Genomic DNA, 23968 nt, shown 5'->3' on the forward strand with positions numbered 1-23968 from the left:
GTCGGCGTTAGCCGCACAGACGCGTTAGCTTCTGGCTCCAATGTCGCGTTCTGCTTTTACTCCTCCGTACAGACGATTAATGATCAGATTAATGATCAGATTAATGATCAGATTAATGATCAGATTATAAATTCTTTTGATCCAGATTAGAAAAAATCTTCATCCTTTGCAGATTTTTCTCACTTTTTTTTTTTTTTTGCAAGAGAACACAGGTTGTCCTACAGACGGGATGAAGATCCTGTCCTGTGTGTTTGTGATTCCGTCTTTATGATCGGGTTCCCTTTACGATCAGCCGTCCTGGACAGGATCAAATATCTCTTTTCCTTCATCAATAAATCATTTGAACATATTTTTTTAACCCATCGGACGCTGGAAGCAGCAGCTCTGACTCCTAATTTGACTCTTTGCTAAATAAAACAACCGTTTCAATCCCACTGTTGTGCGTCTGGATCCACACCTCCAGGCCGGCCTTGGCGCCGCTCCACGGCTGCTCGCTCGGTGTGTGTGTGTGTGTGTGTGTGTGTGTGTGTGTGTGTGTGTGTGTGTGTGTGTGTGTGTGTGTGTGTGTTCACTGCTTACACTCACAAACACGTTTGATTCCATCAGCAGAACCGTCGCTCCTCTGATTGAAACGTGTGCATTTAGGTAATTGCACCAACGTTTGAGTCCACTTAAGGCTCTAAACACCCTGAGCAACGCCGAGTCGGCTGTTTGACCCCCCCTTCCACTGACGTAACCCGCCTTTAATAGAAAATAAATTAGCCCCCCCCTAAAGTGATTACTACTCACTCGCCACCGCCACATGTAAATGTCGTCTATGAGGAACTAATGATGCTGGAGTGTCCACTGGAGATGAAGTGGAAGGAAATGGATGGAGAAAGAGACGGGGGGCCGTTGGTGGTGTTGTTGTGTGTGTGCGTGGGGGGGGGGTTGGCGCGGTACACACAGGCGGGGGCCGGTGTTGTGTTTCCTGTAAATACAGAATTACAGCGTGTAGGGGTGACGGGTTATGCAGAGGAACACGCAGCCAGAATTCAAAAACGCTCGTCTGATATTCTCACATGGACGCGAGCTCCGCCCACACAGCTTCAGCTCCAGCTTCACGCCCGTTTCCGTGGCGTTATTTTATTTTATTTTTTTCCCTCTGTAAATTTCAGACTTTTCAGGATGAAATATTGATTATATAATTGGGCTGGCGGCCGCTGTTACAGTGGTGTTTAACCCGCACCCGCAGCTTTTATTTCGCGAGACTGGCGTTAAAAAAACCCGACTTCATCACCTCTCCCCCCACTTAAAAAGTTTCAACGCGGCTGACTTTGACACCGAGCTAATTTAGCAAGAAATAATGGCTGTTTACACCCCCCACCCCCCCGTGGACGACGTGGTGAAAAGTAAAACACAGTCTGACTGCAAAGCGGCGCCTTTGACCGCTAGCTTCCTCAAAGCGGCATTAAAGAATCAAGCTAGCGTTATAATGCTAACCCCAGCTAACGATTCTGCAGCGTCATTACCTGAATGCACTCACGGATTTTCGGTAGGTAGTCACGTGATACTGTATGCGCATTCTATTGGCTGGCGGCGTCCGGAGGTGAGACATTAAAGTGGAATCATCTGCATAGAGAGAAACAGTCTGTCAGAGTGTTTTGAGGGTGATACAGGTAGAAGGTGTTTAATATCAGTATGGGGGGGGGGCAGAAACGTTTAAATAAACGTAATAAGATAGTTTGTCGCCCTATCGCGGAATTCGTTAATCACGTGTTTCCTGGAACGCATTAACCGCGGGTGACCAGGGGTCACTGTAGTCGTCTCAGACGTGGAGTTCTAGTGATGAAGCTGAAACTTGAAGCGTTGAGGCGACAGAAAGGGGGAGGAGACAGGGAAGCATAAGGTGCAGATCGCGTGCTAATTGCTAGCTCATACGAGCCACATGCACGAACACGTGTCTCGATGCAAGATGTTCGTCTTCTGGAGGAACGTAACTGAAAGCCTCTTTTGGAATAATTCTGTTGTTTCACGGGAACAAGAAGACGTTGGAGACTCCTTTACTCAGAAGTTACTGACGCAGCGACGGCTTTTTGGCCGTTTTAACGCTCTGGATGTCCAAGGAATGAGGATAATGAAGACCATGCCGCTGCGCCGGCCTGGATGTGGTTACTGGTTCCATCCCAGCAGCCAACAGCAGCTCACTGGAAACAAGATGTGATGCTTCCACATCTTGATTCCTTTAGCGCGCCATGAAACGAGCTGCTGATTCATCTCTTTTAACTAATCAGAGTCCATAAATCCGCTTCTCTCTGCTTAATCCGTTTGTCCTAGTTAGCCGCGGCGCTCCTAGCTAACCTGCTTCCACCTTTCCCGTTTTTAACTTCTCTTCTCTCCCTGCAGCCTGCAAACGGAAGGAACAGGAGCAAAGCAAGCTGGAGCGCAACCAGGGCCCCAAGCGGACCCGGCTGGTGTTCACCGACCTGCAGCGCCGCACGCTGCTGGCCATCTTCAGGGAGAACCACCGCCCCACCAAAGAGCTGCAGGTCACCATCTCCCAGCAGCTGGGCCTGGAGCTGTCCACCGTCAGCAACTTCTTCATGAACGCCCGCCGACGCAACATCAACAAGTGGGCCGACGAGGGCCGCCCGTCCTCCACGGGCTCCTCGGGCTCCAGCGTCTCCTCCTCGGCGGTGTCCTGCACCACCGCGTGACGCAGCGCCGTGTGACGCGGCGCCACGGCGGGGAGGACGCTGAGGGAGCAAGGGGGCACAAAGACTGGTCTAGGCAGGGATCAGCCGTCATACTTGTCCTCCTCGTTATCAGAAGGAGCGACGGAGCCAAGCTGATGAAGATGATTTTACCAAGACGAAGCTTTTATTTTCCCGAAAAACCAAAGTCGATCGCCTCCTTGAAATGGAAGGGGGGGGCGACAACCAGAAATACAACCGCAGGACGCGAGGTCCCGCTTGTACAGTCAAGGGTGCCGAGATCAGACGAGTAGCGCCCTTAAATCCATCCCATCTCATCGTTGATTTCCTAGATTAGAGATAATGAGGGTATCACAAATCAGGAGAAAAGCATACGTTGTGTTACCTTCAGATCGATCGATCATCTCTCCAAACGTGAAGAATCAAGAGGAGTTCGTTTGCCCACTTCTGGAGAGCTCCATCGTGAAACTCCTTAATCAAGTGTTCCAACCAAAGACGTTGATCCTCCTCCAATGGTCCCGTGTTTCCTCAAGAATCAAGGTGGAAGAGGAAACGGGTTTTCTTAACTTCCTTTTTATTTTTAATGGTTTATTTTTTTGTCGTTGCAAAGAACCTAATTCCCCTTTGTTAGCATGTGTTTCCATGGTGATAGATCCCATGACTGCGAGGTGTTTTTCCAAAATCCAGAGCCTGGACTTCCCAGGAGGGCTCGGGAGCGTCCGCCACTCCTGTCCATCAATCATTTACCCCCAACAGGAGCCCCTGCCTGTATTTTGCGAAGATGTTTGCCGCCTTGAATGAATCAGAGTTTTCAAGGGTGGCAGTGGGGGGGGGGGGCACCGCGTTTTTCGCCGTACGTCAAATCAATAAACACAAGCAGGAAGCAGGAACGCTCGCCGGGGCAGCTGTATAGCTTTAAGACTCTCACCGAGCCGATGTTTGGCTCCAACCCGACCAACGAAAGAAAAAATGAAAAACAGCCGTCCAACGCAACAAGGCTCGGCGGGTTGGGGTGGGGGGGTTGGAAGAGATACCCCGACACGATGTACAGTGACATTGTGGTATTTTTTTCCCGCTCATTCCCAAACAACTGTACACACTACTGCTCCATGACGAAATCTTTTTTTACAGATGTCTAGAAGAAATGGAGGAATGTGATTCTTTCAGCCCTTTTTGTACAGATTTCAAGCACATCGCTCTATTTATAGAAACACGTTGGAAGTGCGGGGCGGTTTGTTTCAGCCCCGCTGACGTACAAGGTCGTTTTTTTGGTCCACAAAGGAAAGGCTTTAACACGCCTCCTTATAGCCAATAGCTCAATCAAACCAAGAACGTTTCAAATGCAATTGCTGATCTGATCAATGTATTTATTACTGCATTTGTGTATTTATTGTTTTCCCTTTTTTCTTTTCTCTCTATTTATTTATTTATGCTATCTATATACTGTAAGTATTTATTTAACGATGCTCTGTATGTCCGTGTGAAACAAGACTTTTTCTGATGGGCACTTTTAGCTGTAGAATCCCATCGTAATACCAAAGATTAACATTGCCTCCCTGAATGTACGGCCTAAATCCCTAAACCTAGTCCCCGATCTTGGCCGGACCTCCCCCCACCCCCCTTACCCACGACCCCTGACCCCCCCAGTGATGTTCCGTATCTCTATCTTTAAGGCCTGGTCTCTGTTTTCATTTCTTCTTTGTAGATTAACGGGGATTTCTTGACTCTTGAAATGTCTCTGCGGTCAGCGCTTAACGTCGAGGCCAAAGCTTGTTTGAATGTTGTGATAATATTTATAATTAATAATACTATGAATAATGACAATAATAATAATAATAATAATGATGACGATGACGTTGTGGCATCCCATTGGTTCACAGATTGCTTGTAAAGTTGTGTTCACACTAAAGCCGTTTGGCGGAGTGTCGTCTGAAGGTCCGATAGAGTCCAAGTCCTTCAGGGTCACTTACGAACATACTGCGTGTCTGCCTGGGGAAATGCATGGTTGTCCCCCCTCCCCCATCTCCGTAAATTCCCTCCCCAGTGCAGCACAGACACTCCAGTCTATGTCCAACTCAATGTGGTCACCGTCCCCCCTTCCCGCCAAACCCTTCTGCCAGTTGTCTCAGTTCCAAGAGGAGTCTTGGGGTTCGTTGTCGGACCGTTGGGGGTCTCGGGGTGTGTTCCTCATCATGTGGGGATGGTGGTCCAATGCCCCCAGAGGGTCTCCATCTTTTGTAGTTGTTAAGATGTAATCTGCATCTTCTGGAGATCTTAGGTTCCAATAGTCCAGATAGTCTCAAAGTTCTGGCCAGGCAGGGATTGTCGAGGGGTATCCTCGCCTTTGAGTACCCAGGGTTCTTAGTGACTGGTGATGTGCTCTTGCCCCCGGAGGGTCTCAGAGTTTCTACCACACTCTGCAAGAATCTTCATTTTTGTTGCAGCTTTCTAGGTTTCTAACAGCGGTGAAGATTATTTGCTTGTTTGTTCCAGATCGCCTCAGATCCTTCAGGTTCCCTGAAGACTCGGACAGATGCGAGTGATTTTATTTACTTTGCAAAACCAACCGCTCCCCTGACCCCCCCGTGGAAACGCTGCCAAAGAGCGGCTGGGCTTGCTTGGCCGTTCTCCACCCTCTCCGTCTCTGTGCTTTTCTGTCTTTAACATTGGACGGGGTGGATCGCCGCGGCCCCCTTCGCAGCAGGCACTTGAAAGACGGGCGGTCATGAAAGAGACCATCGACTTTTTCCCCGACTTCAAAAGGGGGGGAGGCTTTTTTTTTCATCCCGTCTCCTCTTTGGGTATCTGGTCTGGGGTCTGCTCGTGGCCAGACCTGTGGGCTTTAGAGGGCATTCACAGGGGGCGGGGGGAGATCAGAGAGGAGGCTGAATCATCCAGAATGAGGTTTGCGGTAGTCGTGTGTGTGTGCAGGAAAGGTCGGGGGGGGGTTGTAGGAGAAGTAGGAGGTGTTGGAGGTGTGGGGCATGCAGGCGAATTAAACTTTAATGAGCAACAATTGTAAGCACGCTGAGAGCGAGGGGGGCCGAGTGAAGGGGGGGATAAAAAATAAAAGAGCTGGGGGGCTCCGGTGCCGACCCCTGTCATGGTATCAAAGCTGAGGTGACACCTTTCAGGTTTCTCTTTGTCTTCCTGACTGGGGGCCTAAAATGGAGACAGACCTTTTTGTATGGAGCCACCTTCTGCCCCCGTCAAGCGGGAAAGCGCTTCCTGTCTGTGCAGAGGCGAGATGGGGGGGGGGGGGGGCAACACAGTCCACAACTGCAGGTGATTCGCCTCTCCATTTGAACCTGCGGCACCCCCCAGTGGCCTGTGGGGGAACTGGACCCCCGGTAGAACTGAAAGCTGACGGGGAAATGTTTATCATGTTTACCAACCAAAGATTGATGGGTGACTGCTGAATCGTGGTGCATCATGGGTAGTTTTAGCAGTTCCCCATCAGAAACGACTGTAGCACTCAGAGGATTACAAAATAAAAGCACCAGTGCTGATATTTATGATGCATAAAGCAGTGTAACGTAGAGCTGGAACTGAGAAACTGACACGAGGCGGTGTCTTCAGATGGAAGTCTCTGTAAACCCAGTGACCCCCCCAACCCGTCTATTTCTGCCCCCTCCCCCTGTGTGTACATGAAGACTTTACCCATCTACCTCAACTGTGTGAGATGTTGTGTGGCAAAGATATTCCTTAACCAAAGAGTCCACCCCGTCAGGGTGTCTGTCTATCGATCAATCTATCGATCAATCGATCTGTCTGTCCATCCGTTTCTTCTTCTTCATGCCTTTTACTCCAAACCAAATGCGCTGGAATCAATCCGCAAACAGGGGGCCCCGACGAGGCCCCCCGTCCAGCCCAAGCGTCCAGTATCCGTCCCATCCGTCCTGTATATAAAGAAAATCATCCTCAAGACCAAAAAACAAAAAAAAGGAGGTGACAATCCAAGCAAGGAGGATCTTGCTGTAATCAACGTTGCCTGTTCCTTGTCCCCCCCCCCCCCCCCCAAAATCTAGAATCATGTGACTCGCTGTAACAGAAAAGCCCAAGAACCCACCCACCCATCCCGACAATGAGACAATGACGTAAAAAAAAACAAAAAAACGGTCGGAGACAGAAGCTATTTTTCCATATTTGTAAGCCAACCCTTCCCGACCCCTCCCGTTTTCTCCAAAATGTTTAGTGTAGTTGAAATCCTGTTGATCCCACTGTTGTAAGTAGGAATTAATGAATCCATACAAAAAGCTTTAATCGGGGACGAGCCGGGGGGAGTATTATATTTGAGTCGGAGTTTCCTCGGCGCGGACTCGGCCCACCATGCTTTATCGTGCCATTCTCGTCCATGTGTTAGACTAACTAATGAATGTGGCTAACCAACCAAAGGCTTTACAAAAGAAGATACACAACACTTTAAACGTCAATCATGGTGGGACGTTTTGTACCAACGACTAAAGAAAACCCCTTTGAATACCTCATGTGAAAATTGTTTGTTGTGATGTTGCACTAAAAAATAAAAATAAAAATAACTCATTTGTAACCCAACGCCGTCGTCCGTCCTCTTTGTTCGACCTTGTCGGAGAGGGGGGGGGCAGGGGAGGGGGGCGTCTTAAAGGCCAACGCCGCTATCCTTTGAAAATGTTCCAGTCCGACGCGTTTGAGAGGAGTCAGCTGACAAACAGGAAGGTGTTAGAAATAAAACACGGTTTTCACATTTACTTTATTTAAAATTCATGAAATATATTCCAGATCAGATTTTATAGATGCAACAAATTCAGAAATTAAAATAATCTTTATGAAATTTATAGATTAGAAAGTCTGATGCCAGTTAGCTTAGCTTAGCATATAACAGGAAACATCTCAATATGTCAGCAGATACGTTTTGCTTCATGTTTCAGACGCCGTTTCGTACCTTAATGCTAAGCGTAGCTGATTAGCTAAACCCCAGTTTACTTCATGTGAACAGATAAAACCTGACTCAAAAATGAAGCGTTGAATGTTGATCCGTTACCTGAAATAGAAAATTTATTTCACAGAGAAAACAGCTTTAAATTTTTACTTGATCCATGTTTTAAACACACACACACACACACACACACACACACACACACACACACACACACACACACACACACACACACACACACACACGTCCCTGACACACTCATTGGTTAGCAGGCTATAATATAAAGAGTTCATTTATTGTAGACAAAACCTGTTAAATAAGAGCTAGCAGCCAGATGCAAATTAGCTTAGCTTAGCACAGAGAATGGAAGCAGGTGAGCAGATTTACCTGCAAAATCACAAATTAATTTTTTTTATAGAGGAAACACGACTTATCATTTTTCCTCTGGGCCCTGCCATACGCTGGCGCAGCCTCTGGGGTGAACCCCACCTGTCGGTTGCTTCATATACGATGGACTGATGTCAGAGCGACAACTTCTCACTTTCACCCAAAACCAAACTTTTAAACTGCTCTTTAAATTTACTGAAGTTGAATTTTTTTTTTAACCAACACGATTTTATTAACAACTGAGTTCAAAATGATCAAATTTGCTCAACTTAAAGCCAGAAGCCAACTAGCTTAGCACAAAGACTGGAAGCGGGCAAACAAACCTTCCCCTCCTTTAAGGCTACATTGCTAAGCTAATCTTGCGTAACTAGCTGCTGCTTCATATTTAATGGTCGGATGTAAAAGTATTATTTTTTGCTAAACTAAGAGCATAAACCATTGAGGTCCTCCTTTGAAGCGCTCAATCGGCCTTTTTGGAAAAGCGTCGATGTTTTTGACGGGCGCGTCGGAGGGAAATAAAAGCCTGAGAAAAGTCTTCTCTGGCTGCTGCAGACAGTTCGTAGCCTGCGGGCAGCGAGTGGAGGCTATGCTATTACATCAGCATGTGCACAGGACACAGATATTTACCAGAGACACAGATATTGATTTTGGCGTTCCTCCTCTTGTAACATGTAAAAGCTAAATTGACCAACAAGCCAATTTCCCACAGAGTCGATGGGATCCTTTCAGGCAGTTTTCACGGTGGATTTAAGGAACGGACAAACCTGAAACTGGCAAAATCGAACGTCTGCTTCTCATCGCAGAACTCCGATCCGATAGCTACTGAAGGCTAACGATCAATAAACCGATGTATCGATCCAGAACCGGCGCGTCTTTTCCGGCTTTCATGAGACGAAACTTTAAAAGGGACGAAGCAACGAAACGGCTAAATGTTGTGATTGGTGTGAAATGAAGTGTTCAGCTACAGAGACAGTGTGACGACCCCCACCAGGTTCTGATCCGGTCCGGTCCCCCCCCCCTACATGACCGGGTAGCAGCAGTAGGACGCAATGCCACACTGGTTGTCTTTGTTGCGTGACATCCGGATGTAACCCTGCTCTCCAAACTGAGGTCCCCAGCTAAATAACAGAATAAAGAAACACAAGATGAATTTAAGAGTCGAGATTAAGAATGGATCTAAAAAATACATCAAATAAAAACAATTATCTTAAAATCCACTGAAGTAAAAACAACCACAGAAGTAGCTGAGGTAACTTTGAGGTGACATCAACAGTCGTTTAACGTAACATTTAAATTTCAATCGGTCCATTTGATTGACCTTTGACCTGGACAGGACACCAGAATGGGGAGGAGCTACCAGCACCAGGTGACCAGTTAGGGGAGGGAACCAGAGAATATGTCTCACCTGTTCTTAATCAGCCAATAGTCGCGTCCGCCGTCCGTGCCGTAGCCCACCGCTAGCACCCCGTGGTTCAAGACCTTTGTGCAGGAGGGGTCGTCGTAGATTCCTGACACCAGACACGGAGCCGTTACACATTTTACTCAATTTAATTTCTACATAAAAAATTTGAAAAATGTTTTATTTGAGACCAAATAAGAAGTTTAAACCTCCAGTAGTGAAAACAGGGACGCAGGTCAGCTGACCCTGTCCTGCTGTGTGCCCGTTTCAAAATACAAGGAAAAAATGACAAAACTTGAATGTCTTTGTGTTTAGCTGAAGAAATCTTGCAGCATTTCAGGCTAACGTGAACAAAATAATACTATAAACACACCTTCAACATTTAGCGGTGTAAAGCTAGCTAATGCTAGTCAGACACTGCGCTAGTCAAGTGTCTCTGAGGTCCAGACTCAAATACCAGCTATGGAAACATGAGATAGCTTCATGCTAACTGCTAATGACAGCACCAGACATGACGCTGTGGCTTTAGCTTTATGCTAGCTCACGCTGTTAGCCAATCAGCAGACACCAAGTCTATGACAACCAAGAAGTAAACCACCTGACTTCCTGTCATCAAACTAGCCTCCGTTAGCCTCCGTTAGCCTGCACATGCTCTCAGGTGGAACATCCAACACGCTAACCACACGTCCATGCTAATCACACCTCTCCCAGAATGCATTTCATGTGACATGTGCGTGACGTCGGGCCGCGTACCACTACTGTATAAATGGAACAAGGGCTGTCCGGCGTCGATGGCCACGGAGACGGGTCCGACCAGGGCCACCGCCTGCTGCAGGACCGCCTCGCTGCCGCTGGGCAGCGTGTAGTACTTGGAGCAGTTGGCGGCGCTGTGGGACGGGTCGTACTCACACTGCTGGTCCTGGAGGACAGACAAACCGGTGAAACACGTCAGACGCTCAACTCGTTACGTCACAGACGCTCTGGTACCACCACCGACCCCGGAGCTTCCAGCTGAGAGCAGGAGAGACTCCGGGACCAGAACCGACCGCCGCGGCGCTCATTAGGAGGACTCTTCCTACTTTCATGAGTGTTTGGGGTGAATTAGAGCCTCAACACCTCGGCGAGGCGGGGGCCGCCTACCTCCCCCACACCGATGCAGCCCGGAGGACAAACACCACGTCCGCTCCGAGGAGACATGAAGAGCCGAGCGCAGAGACGAGCCAACCGGGCCGTCTGCAGCCCGGAGGCTCGGACTGACTCCTGCTCGCCCACCGCCGCCCGGCGCCGCGGCTCCCATGTTCCCACTTAAAACACGCTTCACTCTGAACAACACGCATTAAAAGCCACTGATGTCGGCGGGAAACAGCAGCGATTAGCGAACGCCCCCTCACCTCTCCTGCTGCCGCCGTTTCCACGGCGATCGTCTTCATTATCGATTCATTTTACTTGATTAATCGATTATTCTTTGACTTTGTCGTGAACGAAATAAACGAGCGTGAGCTAACATTTCAGAAGCTGGGATGTGCGGCTTTTAAGATATTTTATGATAAAACTTTATTATCCCGAGGAAAATTCTGGAACTTTTGCCTTTTAAAAAAAAAAATCTGAACACTGATGGAGGTTTTGCCGCCTGTTGTGCGCTGACTGTTGCAGGTTTTTCAGAGGCCGCTAACAGAATACATTACCCAGCTCTGTACGAACTTTATTAAGAATATTTTGTTCATAACAATCTTTTTTAAGCAGAACTATGAAACTATTATTGGATGTATTAATATAGAACAGAAAAAATCTTCATCTCTTCCTCCTCATTGTGGGTCAACTGTAGTAACACCTGTAGTATTACCTGTAGTAACACCTGTAGTAATACCTGTAGTAACACCTGTAGTAACACCTGTAGTAACACCTGTAGTAATACCTGTAGTAACACCTGTAGTAACACCTGTAGTAACACCTGTAGTAATACCTGTAGTAACACCTGTAGTAATACCTGTAGTAACACCTGTAGTATTACCTGTAGTAACACCTGTAGTAATACCTGTAGTAACACCTGTAGTATTACCTGTAGTAATACCTGTAGTAACACCTGTAGTAACACCTGTAGTAACACCTGTAGTAACACCTGTAGTAATACCTGTAGTATTACCTGTAGTATTACCTGTAGTAATACCTGTAGTAATACCTGTAGTAATACCTGTAGTAACACCTGTAGTAATACCTGTAGTAATATCTGTAGTAATATCTGTAGTAATACCTGTAGTAATACCTGTAGTAATATCTCTTTTTTCTTCATTAACCTGTAATAATGTTATTTTTTACTTGAACAGTTAATAAATAAAAACATTAATTCAACAGTTCTAGTTTTTTGTGGTACTATTGGTTAAACTCATTCCTTACATACATTTCTCTGGTATATTCTGTTATTACTATGGGATGCACACATTGTTCTTGAAGCGCGTCCCATGATGCACTGCTTTCTGGGGGTAACATGAGCTGTGGGGTGCAGTGGGGGGACTCACCACCCCCCGGTAGGGGTAGGACGCCTCGGAGTCGATGCCCTGGTTGTCGATGACGTACTGGAACGCTGCGGACATGAAGCCGCCGCCGCAGCCATGGGTGCCATATTTCCTGGTGCAGTCCACCAGGTTCTGGGGGCTGAGGTCCACCAGTCGCCCCGTCTTCTTGGCCAGCTGGCCCTCCAGGGCCCCCACGGCGCTGAAGGCCCAGCAGGAGCCGCAGGAACCCTGAGATAACGAGCGAAGTTACGGCCGTGTCACAGAAATCCATTCCTCCGCCTCACATTTACATCAAACACCCGCCACATTTCCATGTTTGGCAACGCAACACGAGCCGGTGGAGTCGGTGGGGGGGGCAGGGTCCCGCCGAGTCCAAGAGGTCGCACCCCCCTCCGACGCGCCGGGAATCTCTTCTCTTTGTCAATTAGATTTAAAATGTAGCACAGAACAAAATCGATATGGAGTCTCTGGTTGAATGAAGGCCGTCAGCGAAACACGAGTTCGTAATAAATAAAAAATATTTTATCTGCCTCAAATCTCAGGAAGCACATTTACAATTTTCCCTTTTGTGTCTTTGCATCGTAAATAAACTTCTTAGAGTTTGTAACGAGTTACAACTCCAAACTTCTGACTTTTCACTCGACTTATGAACCCTTTTTCGCCAACGTTTGCTCATCATGAATCAATAAAGTTTTGTGGAAATACAATTAATTTAACAAATAGTTCTTATATCAATATTATTTATGTATTCTAATCATTCCCTCCATGCCTCTGAAAACTAAAACTATTAAAAGACTAAACTAATCCTCAATTTATAAATGTCAACATTTTTTAAAAATTCACATTTTTATATATATAAACGTACTGTATATATATAATATATATTACATTATATTATATAATATATATTAAATGTATTTTCATATTATAAATATAAATATATAAATGAATAAAATATTAAACATTTAAATCCTGCTTCACTCTGATGATTGAAACTAAAAATTATTTTTATTGAAATCAATTTCACGTTCCACACCTGGTTCTTCACGCGTGTCACCAGGTTCTCCCTCCTCCAGTCCACCGTGTCCGGCAGGTCGGCGTCCGGCGCCCCAGCGAGGGGCGATGGCGCCCCCTGGGGGTGGGTGGGGGGCCTGAATGAGGCGAGGGATTGCAGAATCTCTTCCTGCGTCTGGAAGACCAACGACAATCAGATCAGAGCCCGTCCTGTCGATCAATAGGATCAATCACAGATCAATAAGTTCACAGGTGATTGATCAGCGGTCATGTGACTGAGCGGTTTCAGTGTGAACATGAACAGGAAGGTGTGATCCCAGACGAGGGGGTTTCCACGGTGACAATCAGCTGACAGAAGGAGGAAGCATCGTCGTGGCGACGGTGCACCTGTGGAAAACCCAACCTGGAACCAACTTCCTGCTCATCGGGTTTCTGTGCCAGCGCTGGGGGCGGGGCTTGGAGCTCCGGTATGCGCCGCGCCTCATTTGGTGTTTCAGTATCGATCATGTGACCCGGCTTTTATCTGAACCATCAACCTCTGAACTGATCAAATCAAAGATTATCAGCTGATCGGCATGAGTCAGCAGCTTTCATCCAACGTCTCCATGGTAACGCAAAACCAAAGATGAGGAAGTCAGAACCTCGTTGTGTTACAGGAAATCAACCAGATCAGTGTGTTTGATCACGTGTGTGACCTCTGACCTCTGATCTGTCTACCAGCACCCACCCCCCAGTTAACCCCCCCCCCGTTCACCGCTGAACGGCAGCGACTAGCATTTAGCAGCAGATGGTGCAGTAAATCAAACCGATCGATCGTAATGAGAAGTGATGGATTGGATCAATACGCGTCTCACCAGGTCCCCCAGGTGGTTCATGGCCACCTTGAAGCTCTGACGCCCCATCGTCTCCTCCAGGTTGTGAATGGAGATCCGCCGCAGGTTCGCCTCCCACAATGCCCGGCGGCGGGAATCCTCAGCCTGGAGATGAACAGAGAAACATCAGAAGGTATTGATCAGCCACACAGAACGACTGATCGGTGCTGATCACTGATCAATAACGACTGGGACAAAGGCAACAAGAGCACCAACAGGTTTCACTGGATGGACTGGTGGAACCCGTCTAACGTCTGATTGGTTCGTGTCAGGAGATGTTAGTAGATCAGTGAGATCCACCCGCCAGCCCTTTATTATGGGATGTTGTTGTTCAGGTGATGAAGGTGTGACGTCTGTTCTATCAACACGTCTGATGGACCAGAACCGCTCACCTGGTTCTGGTACTTCCTCCCGTACGTCTGCTTCCACAGCTCCCAGTGGTCGTTCAGGTGGCAGTCAAACGTGGCCGCTGTCGCCTCCGCCGCCGCCGCCACGCCCAGAGTGACGAGCAGCAGGCCGCCCAGCATCAGGTCTGTCAACAACAACAACATTCTGTCAACAACAACAACATCAGCTGTGTAGCGTTGTGGTTCTTTATGTACTGGTGTCGTGTGACGTTGTCGTGTGTCGTAGTGTGACGTGGTGTGTTGTGTTGTTGTTGTTGTTGGAGGAAGTGTTTTCCTGCTGTGACTGCAGGCGCTGAGGCTCCGCCCACGTGGTTAGCCACCAACACCTGTGATTTGTGAGGAGGGTGCACATGGTGGGCGTGGTCAGTCGTTTCTATCTGACGTATATGTGAACTTGTGTCTCCATGACAACCCCCCCCCCCCACGATGCAGAGGAACCAGTCGTGGTTTCTAACTTCCCCAAACTGGAGCTGCTGGAGCGGAGAGAACACCTGATGTAAGACCAGGATGTGAAGCCATGAACACGTGATCACATGATCACCACAGCCACACGTGACCACTGAAGAAAAACGTTTCTGAATTAAGAACAAAAGTTAACGAAGATAATCTGACAATCATCTGCACTAATACACTCACACACACTCACACACACTCACACACACCTGAAGACATCCATCAGTACACCGGGGGGGGGACACGTCCCGCAGAAACATCAAACACAACCGAATACATCTTCAGTCAAATAAATACATCTGGGATCGATACAAATGATTTCAAATGTCTGAGATTAAGATGTTAAACTCATAATAATTACATCCGTTCTGACTGAACCATCAAAACGAAAGTAAACCAGACGTTTGGATTGAACGAGCTCAAAGTCCGGATTTTATCCTCCTCGTCACATCAGTCAATATTTATCAACATCAATCGATATTCATCGATCAACCGGCTCTCACCTCTCGCGCTCATCGCTGCGTCGCCTCGGTGAATCAATGTGTTCCGCGCTGCGTCTCCTGCGGGAGTCTGGGGGCGGGGTCACGTGACCTCCCGCCTCATCCACCTGAGCGCACGAGGCCGCCGTCAGCGGGACGTCGTCAAATCTCGCGAGACGTTTCTGAAATCTCGTTTCAAGCGTGACTTTTTAACTTCAATGGTTTAATTCGCACGTTATTAGTCGCTGTGGTGACGTCATCTGCGTCTGAAATCACGTGATCGTCTCACTTATGGCGTTTAATTTCTATCAGATTTTCCTCGTCATCGTCATCTTCATCTTCCTCCTTTTTCTCTGCGTTAACGTGAAGAACCAGAACGATGCATTCAAAATGAAAATCTTTATTCATTTTATAGAAAACAAGTTTCCACTTTGACCCCACCCCCCACCCCCACCCCCCCGAAAAGTGACAGGATTTAAGGGACGGTTGCCCAGCAACGCCCCGTCAAATTAAAAGTGATTAAACAACATTTAAAAAATAAAACCAGAGACTGAAGCGACACGTCGACCACCACAGGGTTAGCATCACCGAGCTAAAGGTGCTAACAGCCTTCATCATCATCATCATCTTCATCATCAGACTCCATTCAGACTTTATTTTTATTTTAGAACACATTTCCCATTCCAATCGTTTGCCCCTTCCTCGCCGGCCCTTCACACCACGGGGTAACTGGCCAGGTTGGCAATGCCGCAGAGGTTGTCACGGTTACGCGCCATCAGGATGTACCCCTTATTGCCCCAGTTCTCGCTCCAGCTGGAAAAGAAAAGACGACGTCATCAACGACAACCCGCCGCTACCCGACGGCGTCCTGCCGGGTGACTCCGCCCACCTGTTCTTGACGATCCAGTACTTCTTCCCTTTGCCCGTCACGCCGTAGCCCACCGCCAGCACGGCGTGGTTGATGTCGTCTTTGTTGCATTCGGGGTCGTAGTAAACACCTGTGAGGGAGAGGAGGAAGAGATTTAGAGACGTAAAGATCACTTCCTGTCAGGGGCGGGGCTTCTCTGACCTTTGCTGTAGAACTGGAAGCCCGACTGCGAGGCGTCGATGCCGACGGAGATCGGACCCACTTTGTAGAGCGCTACGGCTAGCGCGTGCTCGTTGCCCACCGGGACCTCCTTGTAGCCTTTGCACTGCGCCGCCACCTCCGATGAATTGTACCGGCACTGCTGCTCCTGAACGGACACACCAGAACGTCAGCTTCCTGTTTCGCCACCCTTCCTGGTGATATTTTTAGCTCAGGTCCGCGTCCCAGAACCGTCGAAAAACCAGTTCCCTGAAAGGGGAGGAGTCAGAAGCATCTGGACTTCCTGCTTTCAGCCAATCGCTGAAGAGGAAACTGTTTCCAACTATCAGACGCATCGTTTCTGAGAAATCTGTGATGTCGGAACAGGAAGTGAAACAACCATGTGATCATGTGACGCTGACCTCTAGATGAGACGATAATTATCTAGACCAGCGGACTAAGCCGGACTTAGCTTAGCTTACTAGGAACTACTCAGTTCTGTTCCAGGGAAGCTAGCCTTCTCGGTGCTAGCTGTGGTCTGCAGAAACAAAGTCCAGAATGCTGACACCTGAAGACTGTGGGACCTTCCCAGAGGTATCACCGGGTCACGCTTCAGGGTTTAGACACGTCCCGAGTCTCTCACCACGCCCATATAAGGGTACGCCGCCTCCGAGTCGATGCCGCTGTTGTCCGCCACGTACTGGAAGGCGTTGGTCATGTACCCGCCCCCGCAGCCCGAGTTCTCCTTGACGCAGTCCACCAGGTTCTGGGGACTAAGGTCCTCCAGGGTCCCCGTCTGCCTGGCCAGCTGGCCCTCGAGGGCCCCCGCCGAGCTGAAGGCCCAGCAGGAGCCGCAGGAGCCCTGAGCAAAGGGAAGGGGGAGAACGTTAGCCGACAACACCGAGAAATATACGAGATCATGGAACCTGGTAAAACATGGATCAAAGCTGAAAATGATTGATTAATAAGTAACTATTGATTAATCTGCCACTAGGAAAAAAATAAAGAAAACAAGTAGCTGCTGTCTTCTTTCTCTCCACTGGGGGGCAGACTTGACTCAAAGATAGGTTGATGATAGAGATGTGTTCTCAGGTCCCACAGCCAGGAATGGGCTGTTCTCCAGAGCTGCGCCAATCGATCCATGATCAATGAGGACGATTTGTGTATTGATGGATACTGGGGTACTTTATATTAAATATATTTGAACTGCCTTTTTTTTAAACTAACTAGTTTTTGAACTACGTTTAAATAATGCATGAATGCAATGAAGCCTGGATGTACCTGCAATGTCGTTTTTATCCACCAGAGGGCGACGCCAGCAAAGACGAATGTAACTGGATGTAAATATCATGACCTCCAGGTGAATGAATGTTCTGTAGAGGTTCTAATGTGTGCAGAAGAAACGGTTCTCCAGAGCGTTTGTTCTGTTGACGCCGTGAGGAACCAGAACCAGGTCTCACCTGGTTCTTCACTGAGGTCACCATGTTCTTCTTGCGGTAGTCCACGTATTTGGGGAGTTTGGTCACGCTCTCGTCCAGAGCCATGGTGAAAGTGCGATCCATGTCCGTTGGGACCAGCAGACCAGTCATCTTCTCAGACACTTCCTCTGACGTCTGCGGGGACAAAGACGAGGTAGACGTTTAAATTTTAAGGGGTCCAGATAAAAACAAACGCTGTCATGAAGGTATCTGGACTAGATGTTTCTTAACGGGAATAAAGAGATTCCCATTGGTCCTGTTCTTGCAGGTCGCACCTACGAGAACCTGGAGGAAATGTGGTTTACCTGTCCACTCAGGTGATCTGATGGGAGGAGCCAGAAACAAAATTCTAAATTCTTCTTTAAATTTGGTCTAATTTTCTGTTGTAATGTTTTGCAGATCAACATGAACACATTAAACACGGCGATCCCTCAATAAAACGTGGTGAAACTTTTGTGCCCTCGGAGTTTTGCAGATTTTTGTATCTAACAAGAGAAAAAAGGGTGAAAATATTCATTTGTGACTGAGAATGGTGAACCCTTAAAACATCTGGAATAATTATAAAAAATAAATCTGACTAGTTTGCGGAATATTTCCGGTATATAACTCCCACGATGAACAACTGACCGCTGTACTGATCGTTCCAAGACTGTCTTCAACAGTCTGACCCTGAACAAGGTAATACTGTTGAAGACAACCTTGTTCAGGGAGGGGCGGGGTGTCGAAGACAGTCTTACCTTGTCCAAGGTAAGACTGTCTTTGACACCCCCCCTTGTGGGCGTCGCCCACACGTCAGACTCACCATGTCCCCCAGGTGGTTCATGGCCATCTCGTAGGAGTGCATCCCCAGCGCCGCCGCCATGTTGTGGGCGTCGATCATCCGCAGGTTCTTCTCCCAGACGGCCCGGCGGAGCTCCTCCTCACCCTGGAACACATTGGTGGGTCATGGGGGGTCAATGCACACCTATGAGACCGTTCCCTCCTGCTAACAACACCTGACAGCTGAACACATGCATCTGGGCCAATCGGACGGATTTACATTGTAATTAGTGAGAAACGGAAGCGCGTCTGTTCTGGCCTCATTTCATTAATTAGAGCAATTAAACGAGCGAACACCACTGGGGTGGGGGGGGGGGGCAAAACGGTCCCACCGGCAAAACCGACCCTCCGTCCTTCGGTGTTAGAGACTTATTTACGATCAAACTGTCGAAGTTTGTTGCAAGATGCGAACAAAAGGCATTCATTGAAGCTACATCATTGTTAGCATTCCTGTGGTGTTAGCATTCAGTCTCCGCCCCCCAGATCTATGCCAGTAGAGAGAAAATGTAAATGAGCCCAAGAGGCTGTGATGTCTTTTCTCCGACGTTGACGGAATCAGAGGGTCCTCGCCTCCTGCTGACTTCACAGACGTGTAAATCAGAGCGTCATCTGCACACCAGGGAACAACAGACCGGGGGGGGCCCAGCTGGGCCCTGGAGCGACGGCAGCTGCTCCGACCTCAGACCCAGATCGGCTTCATTCCTGACAGGCAGGGGAGGTGAACGGCGGCGGGAACACAAGTAAACAAACTCATCGCTGCCCTGTGATTGGACGGGGGGGGGACCCGCCGGTCGCTCACCAGGCCGTTGTACTCCTTCCTGTGCGTCTCCTTCCACTGCTCCCATTGGCCGTCCAGCGAGGCGGCGTCCAGGTCGGGGTGAGCCAGAGCGGCGGCGGCGAGCAGCAACACGCAGAAACACGGCGACATCCTGGAACAACACGCTACACGTCAAGTTTAAATATGTTTCACAGACGGTCACATGATCAGGGGTGAAGGGGGGGGGTATTCCTTCCTGTTTCCATCCTGCTGTGATTGTTTCCAGTAAACTGTTAGCGTTAGCGTTAGCGCTCTAGACTCTCTTCACCCTCCAATGACTTGATGTAAATCAGGTCTCATGACCCATGAACTGAGTTACAGTCAACGTGGAACCGTTTTCGGTTCACATAGTAACTCAAATACAGATCTCTGATGTTAATCCTGTCTGGATTTAATCCTATTTCACTTCGAGTTTTTAAAAAGGTAATCTGAACCCAAACCTCAGGATTATCCTCTGGATTCTGGAAACAAAGGAGTAGGAACAGGAAACGTTACCTCGGATCCAGAAGCTGCAGAGTTTGGAGAAGTTTTCTGGGTCTGTCTGTTCTAACTGGGTCACAATCTGAGTTTATATCTGTGCTGTTTGAGGAAGTGGAACGGGAGCTCCAGGTCGGGGGGGGGAGTGTCTTTGTTCCAGGAAGGGGAATTACATCTGGTTTCACTCTGACACCGACCCTGGACCAGATGTCTCACGCCGGGCGATACAACACACCGTCATCACGTCCAGGGAGTTCTACACGAGGCACCGGCACCGCGTCCGGAGTGTCTACCTGCAGGGACAGACCCCAGCAACCCCCGTGACCCGCAAGAACGGAAAAAGTGGTTCTGAAAATGATTTATACATCTATATATATATAATCATAGTATATCATAAATACAGTAATCCCTGGTTCCTCGCGGTTGACACGTTCCAGGAACCAACCGCAAAACATGAAATTCTGCTTTTATTTACGATCAAATTGTCGATGTTTGTTGCAATATGCGAATAATGCGAATCGGCATTCATTGAAGCTGCATCAGTGTTAGCATTCCTGGTGTGTTAGCATTCAGTCTCCGCCCCCAGAGTCACGCCAGTAGTGGAAAAATGCAAATGAGCCAAAGAGGCTTTGATGTCTTTTGCTCTGAACTATTTATCTCATTATTTATGGTAATTTAAACGTTTATGAACCCCTCCATACTGATACTAAACCACCTTCTGTGTTCCGTGAGTCTCGGAACGTAGCGCACTTCTAGATGCTGTCAGCCAATGGCATGCGTGTACAGTATCACGTGACTACCTACTAAAAATCAGCGATGTAGTGAAGCCAGGCATTTTGAAGTGTGAACAAGCAAGAGATTATTGTATATATAGAATAAAAATATATCAAAGTATGACAACACATAACACATTAGAGTGGTTCATTTATTTTTAACTCATTTGTCTTTAAACAATCAAGCCAAAATCTTATGGGCGGGGCTTAAAAAATGTTCCAAAATTACTGAAAAACTAGGAATTCCAGAACAAAATTTTCCTAAAATAATGATACTGAAAACTTGTTTTTGGTTCAGTCACTCCTGGGACATTCCAGATGCCCCTGATGAAGGACCAGTCTGGAGGAACACGAGGGTTTTTGGGCGGGAAAACAGCCCCACCCTCAAAGACATCAAAGTCACTACTGACCCAGGACCCACGACTCAAACAACCGACTGAAAATCACTAAAAACGTCTCATTCATCCATCATCCTCATCGCCTGTCCCACTTTTGCAGGTCACAGGGGTTTCTGGAGCCAATCCCAGCAGACTTATGGGCAGGAGGCAGGGGACACTCTGGACACTTTGCCAACGTGTCGTGGAATCCTTATGGAATGTCAAAAATTACCTTTGCCAACTATATTTTAAAGCACTAAAAGCATCACCGCCGTCGATGGAAGCCTTTTCCAGGTGAAGCTACAATGCGACGCATGTTTAGCCAGGCTGTGATTTCTTTCTAGACCAGCAGGGGGCAGCGTTCGAGCCCTCAGGGCCGCAGTACACAAGTCGCTTATCCAGAAATTATATAAAACTTTATCTCCACCTGGGATAGGCTCCAGCAACTCCGGTGACCCACAAAAGCAGAATTAATACAAAAAATGTATAAATTATTGAATTTAATCCTGTTTTTTGTTCTTCCTTTGTGGTTCAGTTTGAAGTCAAACTTCCCATGGAGCTAAAATAGCAAGAACATTTATTTTCTGTCGCGTTTGAGGGATGATGACTTCCTCTCCTGTTAGTCAACGTTCTCGTGTGTCGTGTGTTTATTAAAGAACACGCGTGACTCTCACAGTCACCGCCATCAACATGTGGTCACCGCTCTAAATATACCGACGTCTGATGATGATCGTCTGCCGCGGAGCGCCGCTCGCGATCGGAACGATGGGGACACGAGTACGCCTTCGACACCGATTCATCCGACACGAGGATTCATCACGACTGACGGGTGAATTAATTATGCAAAAACAAATACAGTAATGCAGTAGTAGTAGTACTACAGTCGTACCTCGAGATACGAGCTCGTAAGTCAAGTTACGTACGTAAGAACTGCAAAAGTCACGAAAAACACACGAGTTACGTCTTTACTCCACCAACGAGAACGAGATCCGGTCTCACTGATGTTACGACAAACACTACGCTGTTTTTTCCGAGTGACACAAGGAGCTAAAGTGTGTTAGCCTCCAGCAGCTAGAGCGGATGGGGGGTTGTAGGGTGGGGGGGGGGGCTCCATAGAAACACCTTCAAGCTCAGATGCACTTTAATTAAATGTCCAAAGCGACGCAGCGAACACATAAATGTTCGTTCACGTTTGACGGCTGGAACATCGTGGTGGTAAAACTCCCATCGGCGCCGTGAGCACAGCGGTGGGCGGGGCTTCCCCGTGGATTCCACACTGTGGTTTCCAACCTTTTAGTCTAATTGTTCCCCTCAACGTGTCTCGTGTCCACTTCAGGTCGGATGCTGTGGCTGCTAGCCGTTACCATGACATCATTAGCTGATGAGCATCCCCTCGTAAACCTGCAGCATCAGCACCGCTCAAGGTCACAGAGGAGGAGGAGCTAAAGATCTGCGGCGCTGGTCCGTTAAGTGCCGGGTCTCTCGCCGCTGCCGTCCGTCTGATCGATGGAACGTTTTCTTTCTCGACTTGCATTTTAAGCTGCTTGAAGACGCCCCCCTCGAGCCCCCCCCCACACAGATTCCTCTGTGGACACTTTAGATAATGAGACTCATGGACAATGGTGTCCCTATTGATCCCCCCCAGCTCCAAACGACCCATGGGTCGTGACCCCTGCGTGTCGGATGAACAGCTTCTGATTTATAATCTAGTATTCCTGACTCGGGAGGGGGGGGGGGGGGGTCGATGACGCTATTTTTATCCGCCCCGCTGGAGGATCTATGATTGCGTCTCCATAAACCGACCCAGGTCGGATCCTGTAATCCAGAATCCGACCGTCGAGCGGCGGCGGCGCCGTTATCTTAATGTTGGGATCGATTTCCCTTCATCGTGAGTAAATCACCGCCCCCCTCGGTGGATTCCTGCTTCCTTCCCTTTCAGGGGCCACGCCCGTTCCCCATTTTTGTAAATACCGTCCGGAAGCTGCTGAGCTCCCAGGATGCTTTGCTCCGCTCATGGGATCGCTGACTCAGCGCGTCACAGGACGTCTCGTTGCAGAATCGACCAGGAGTCTTACATCAGAGCACAAAAATAATCACTTCCTATACGTGGTTCCGCCCATGTGACCCCCCCCCATTGGATTACCCGTTTGTACATAAACACAGATTACGTAATCCCGATGCTGCTGCATCCTGTTGAATACTGGGACACATCGCTCCCATTCTACCCCCCCCCCTGCCAATCTGTGGAGAGAGGGTTTAAAATCGACTGAACTGTGTGCACTTTTCCCTGACCGGTCCAGAGATTAGATTAGCACCGCCGACACCGACCAGGGTTAAAGCCCGTTTCATCCCAGCAGATTAGACCGCTGTCTTTTTATCGTCTCAGCACAGATTGATTGTTGAAGGAAGAGCTCGGGTGGGAAGTCGTAAGTCGTAGCCTCAAACACTAGGTTACATAGAAGTCGTAGCCTCAAACACTACGTTACATAGAAGTCGTAGCCTCAAACACTAGGTTACATAGAAGTCGTAGCCTCAAACACTACGTTACATAGAAGTCGTAGCCTCAAACACTACGTTACATAGAAGTCGTAGCCTCAAACACTAGGTTACATTGAAGTCGTAGCCTCAAACACTAGGTTACATTGAAGTCGTAGCCTCAAACACTAGGTTACATTGAAGTCGTAGCCTCAAACACTAGGTTACATTGAAGTCGTAGCCTCAAACACTAGGTTACATTGAAGTCGTAGCCTCAAACACTAGGTTACATTGAAGTCGTAGCCTCAAACACTAGGTTACATTGAAGTCGTAGCCTCAAACAGAGGTTATGTTGAAATCGTAGCCTCAAACACTAGGTTACATTGAAGTCGTAGCCTCAAACACTAGGTTACATTGAAGTCGTAGCCTCAAACACTAGGTTACATTGAAGTCGTAGCCTCAAACACTAGGTTACATTGAAGTCGTAGCCTCAAACAGAGGTTATGTTGAAATCGTAGCGTCAAGTCACAGATTTTTCAAAATAATTATTTCTA

At 48.0% G+C, this 23968-nt stretch overlaps 3 protein-coding genes across 3 annotated transcripts in view; 1 reads left to right on the plus strand and 2 right to left on the minus strand.

Annotated features, from left to right (window-relative positions):
* onecutl (one cut domain, family member, like) overlaps positions 1 to 2777 on the plus strand; it is a 7584-nt gene extending 4807 nt beyond the window's left edge. Inside the window, exon 2 of the mRNA XM_068324484.1 lies at positions 2386 to 2777. Within this exon, the coding sequence (XP_068180585.1) occupies positions 2386 to 2696 (311 nt within the window). The 3' untranslated portion in view covers positions 2697 to 2777. The remainder of the gene's footprint in view (positions 1 to 2385) is intronic.
* A 4632-nt stretch (positions 2778 to 7409) lies between these two features.
* Positions 7410 to 15278, minus strand: LOC137601287 (cathepsin S-like). Its single transcript, XM_068323414.1, has 8 exons — positions 15157 to 15278; positions 14186 to 14325; positions 13776 to 13898; positions 12944 to 13096; positions 11911 to 12135; positions 10148 to 10313; positions 9401 to 9503; positions 7410 to 9113 (listed from the first exon to the last, which is right to left on the minus strand). The coding sequence occupies exons 1-8, from the start codon at positions 15167 to 15169 to the stop codon at positions 9014 to 9016; spliced, it is 1023 nt and encodes a 340-aa protein (XP_068179515.1). The 5' UTR covers positions 15170 to 15278; the 3' UTR covers positions 7410 to 9013.
* A 308-nt stretch (positions 15279 to 15586) lies between these two features.
* On the minus strand, positions 15587 to 19961 carry ctsk (cathepsin K). The gene is made up of 8 exons (XM_068323367.1): positions 19808 to 19961; positions 19295 to 19424; positions 18479 to 18601; positions 17659 to 17811; positions 16842 to 17060; positions 16202 to 16367; positions 16022 to 16130; positions 15587 to 15945 (listed from the first exon to the last, which is right to left on the minus strand). The coding sequence occupies exons 2-8, from the start codon at positions 19421 to 19423 to the stop codon at positions 15846 to 15848; spliced, it is 999 nt and encodes a 332-aa protein (XP_068179468.1). The 5' UTR covers position 19424; positions 19808 to 19961; the 3' UTR covers positions 15587 to 15845.
* Between the last annotated feature and the right edge of the window lie 4007 nt (positions 19962 to 23968).

Source organism: Antennarius striatus, chromosome 9, assembly GCF_040054535.1.
Source record: "Antennarius striatus isolate MH-2024 chromosome 9, ASM4005453v1, whole genome shotgun sequence".
Classification (NCBI taxonomy): Eukaryota; Metazoa; Chordata; class Actinopteri; order Lophiiformes; family Antennariidae; genus Antennarius; species Antennarius striatus.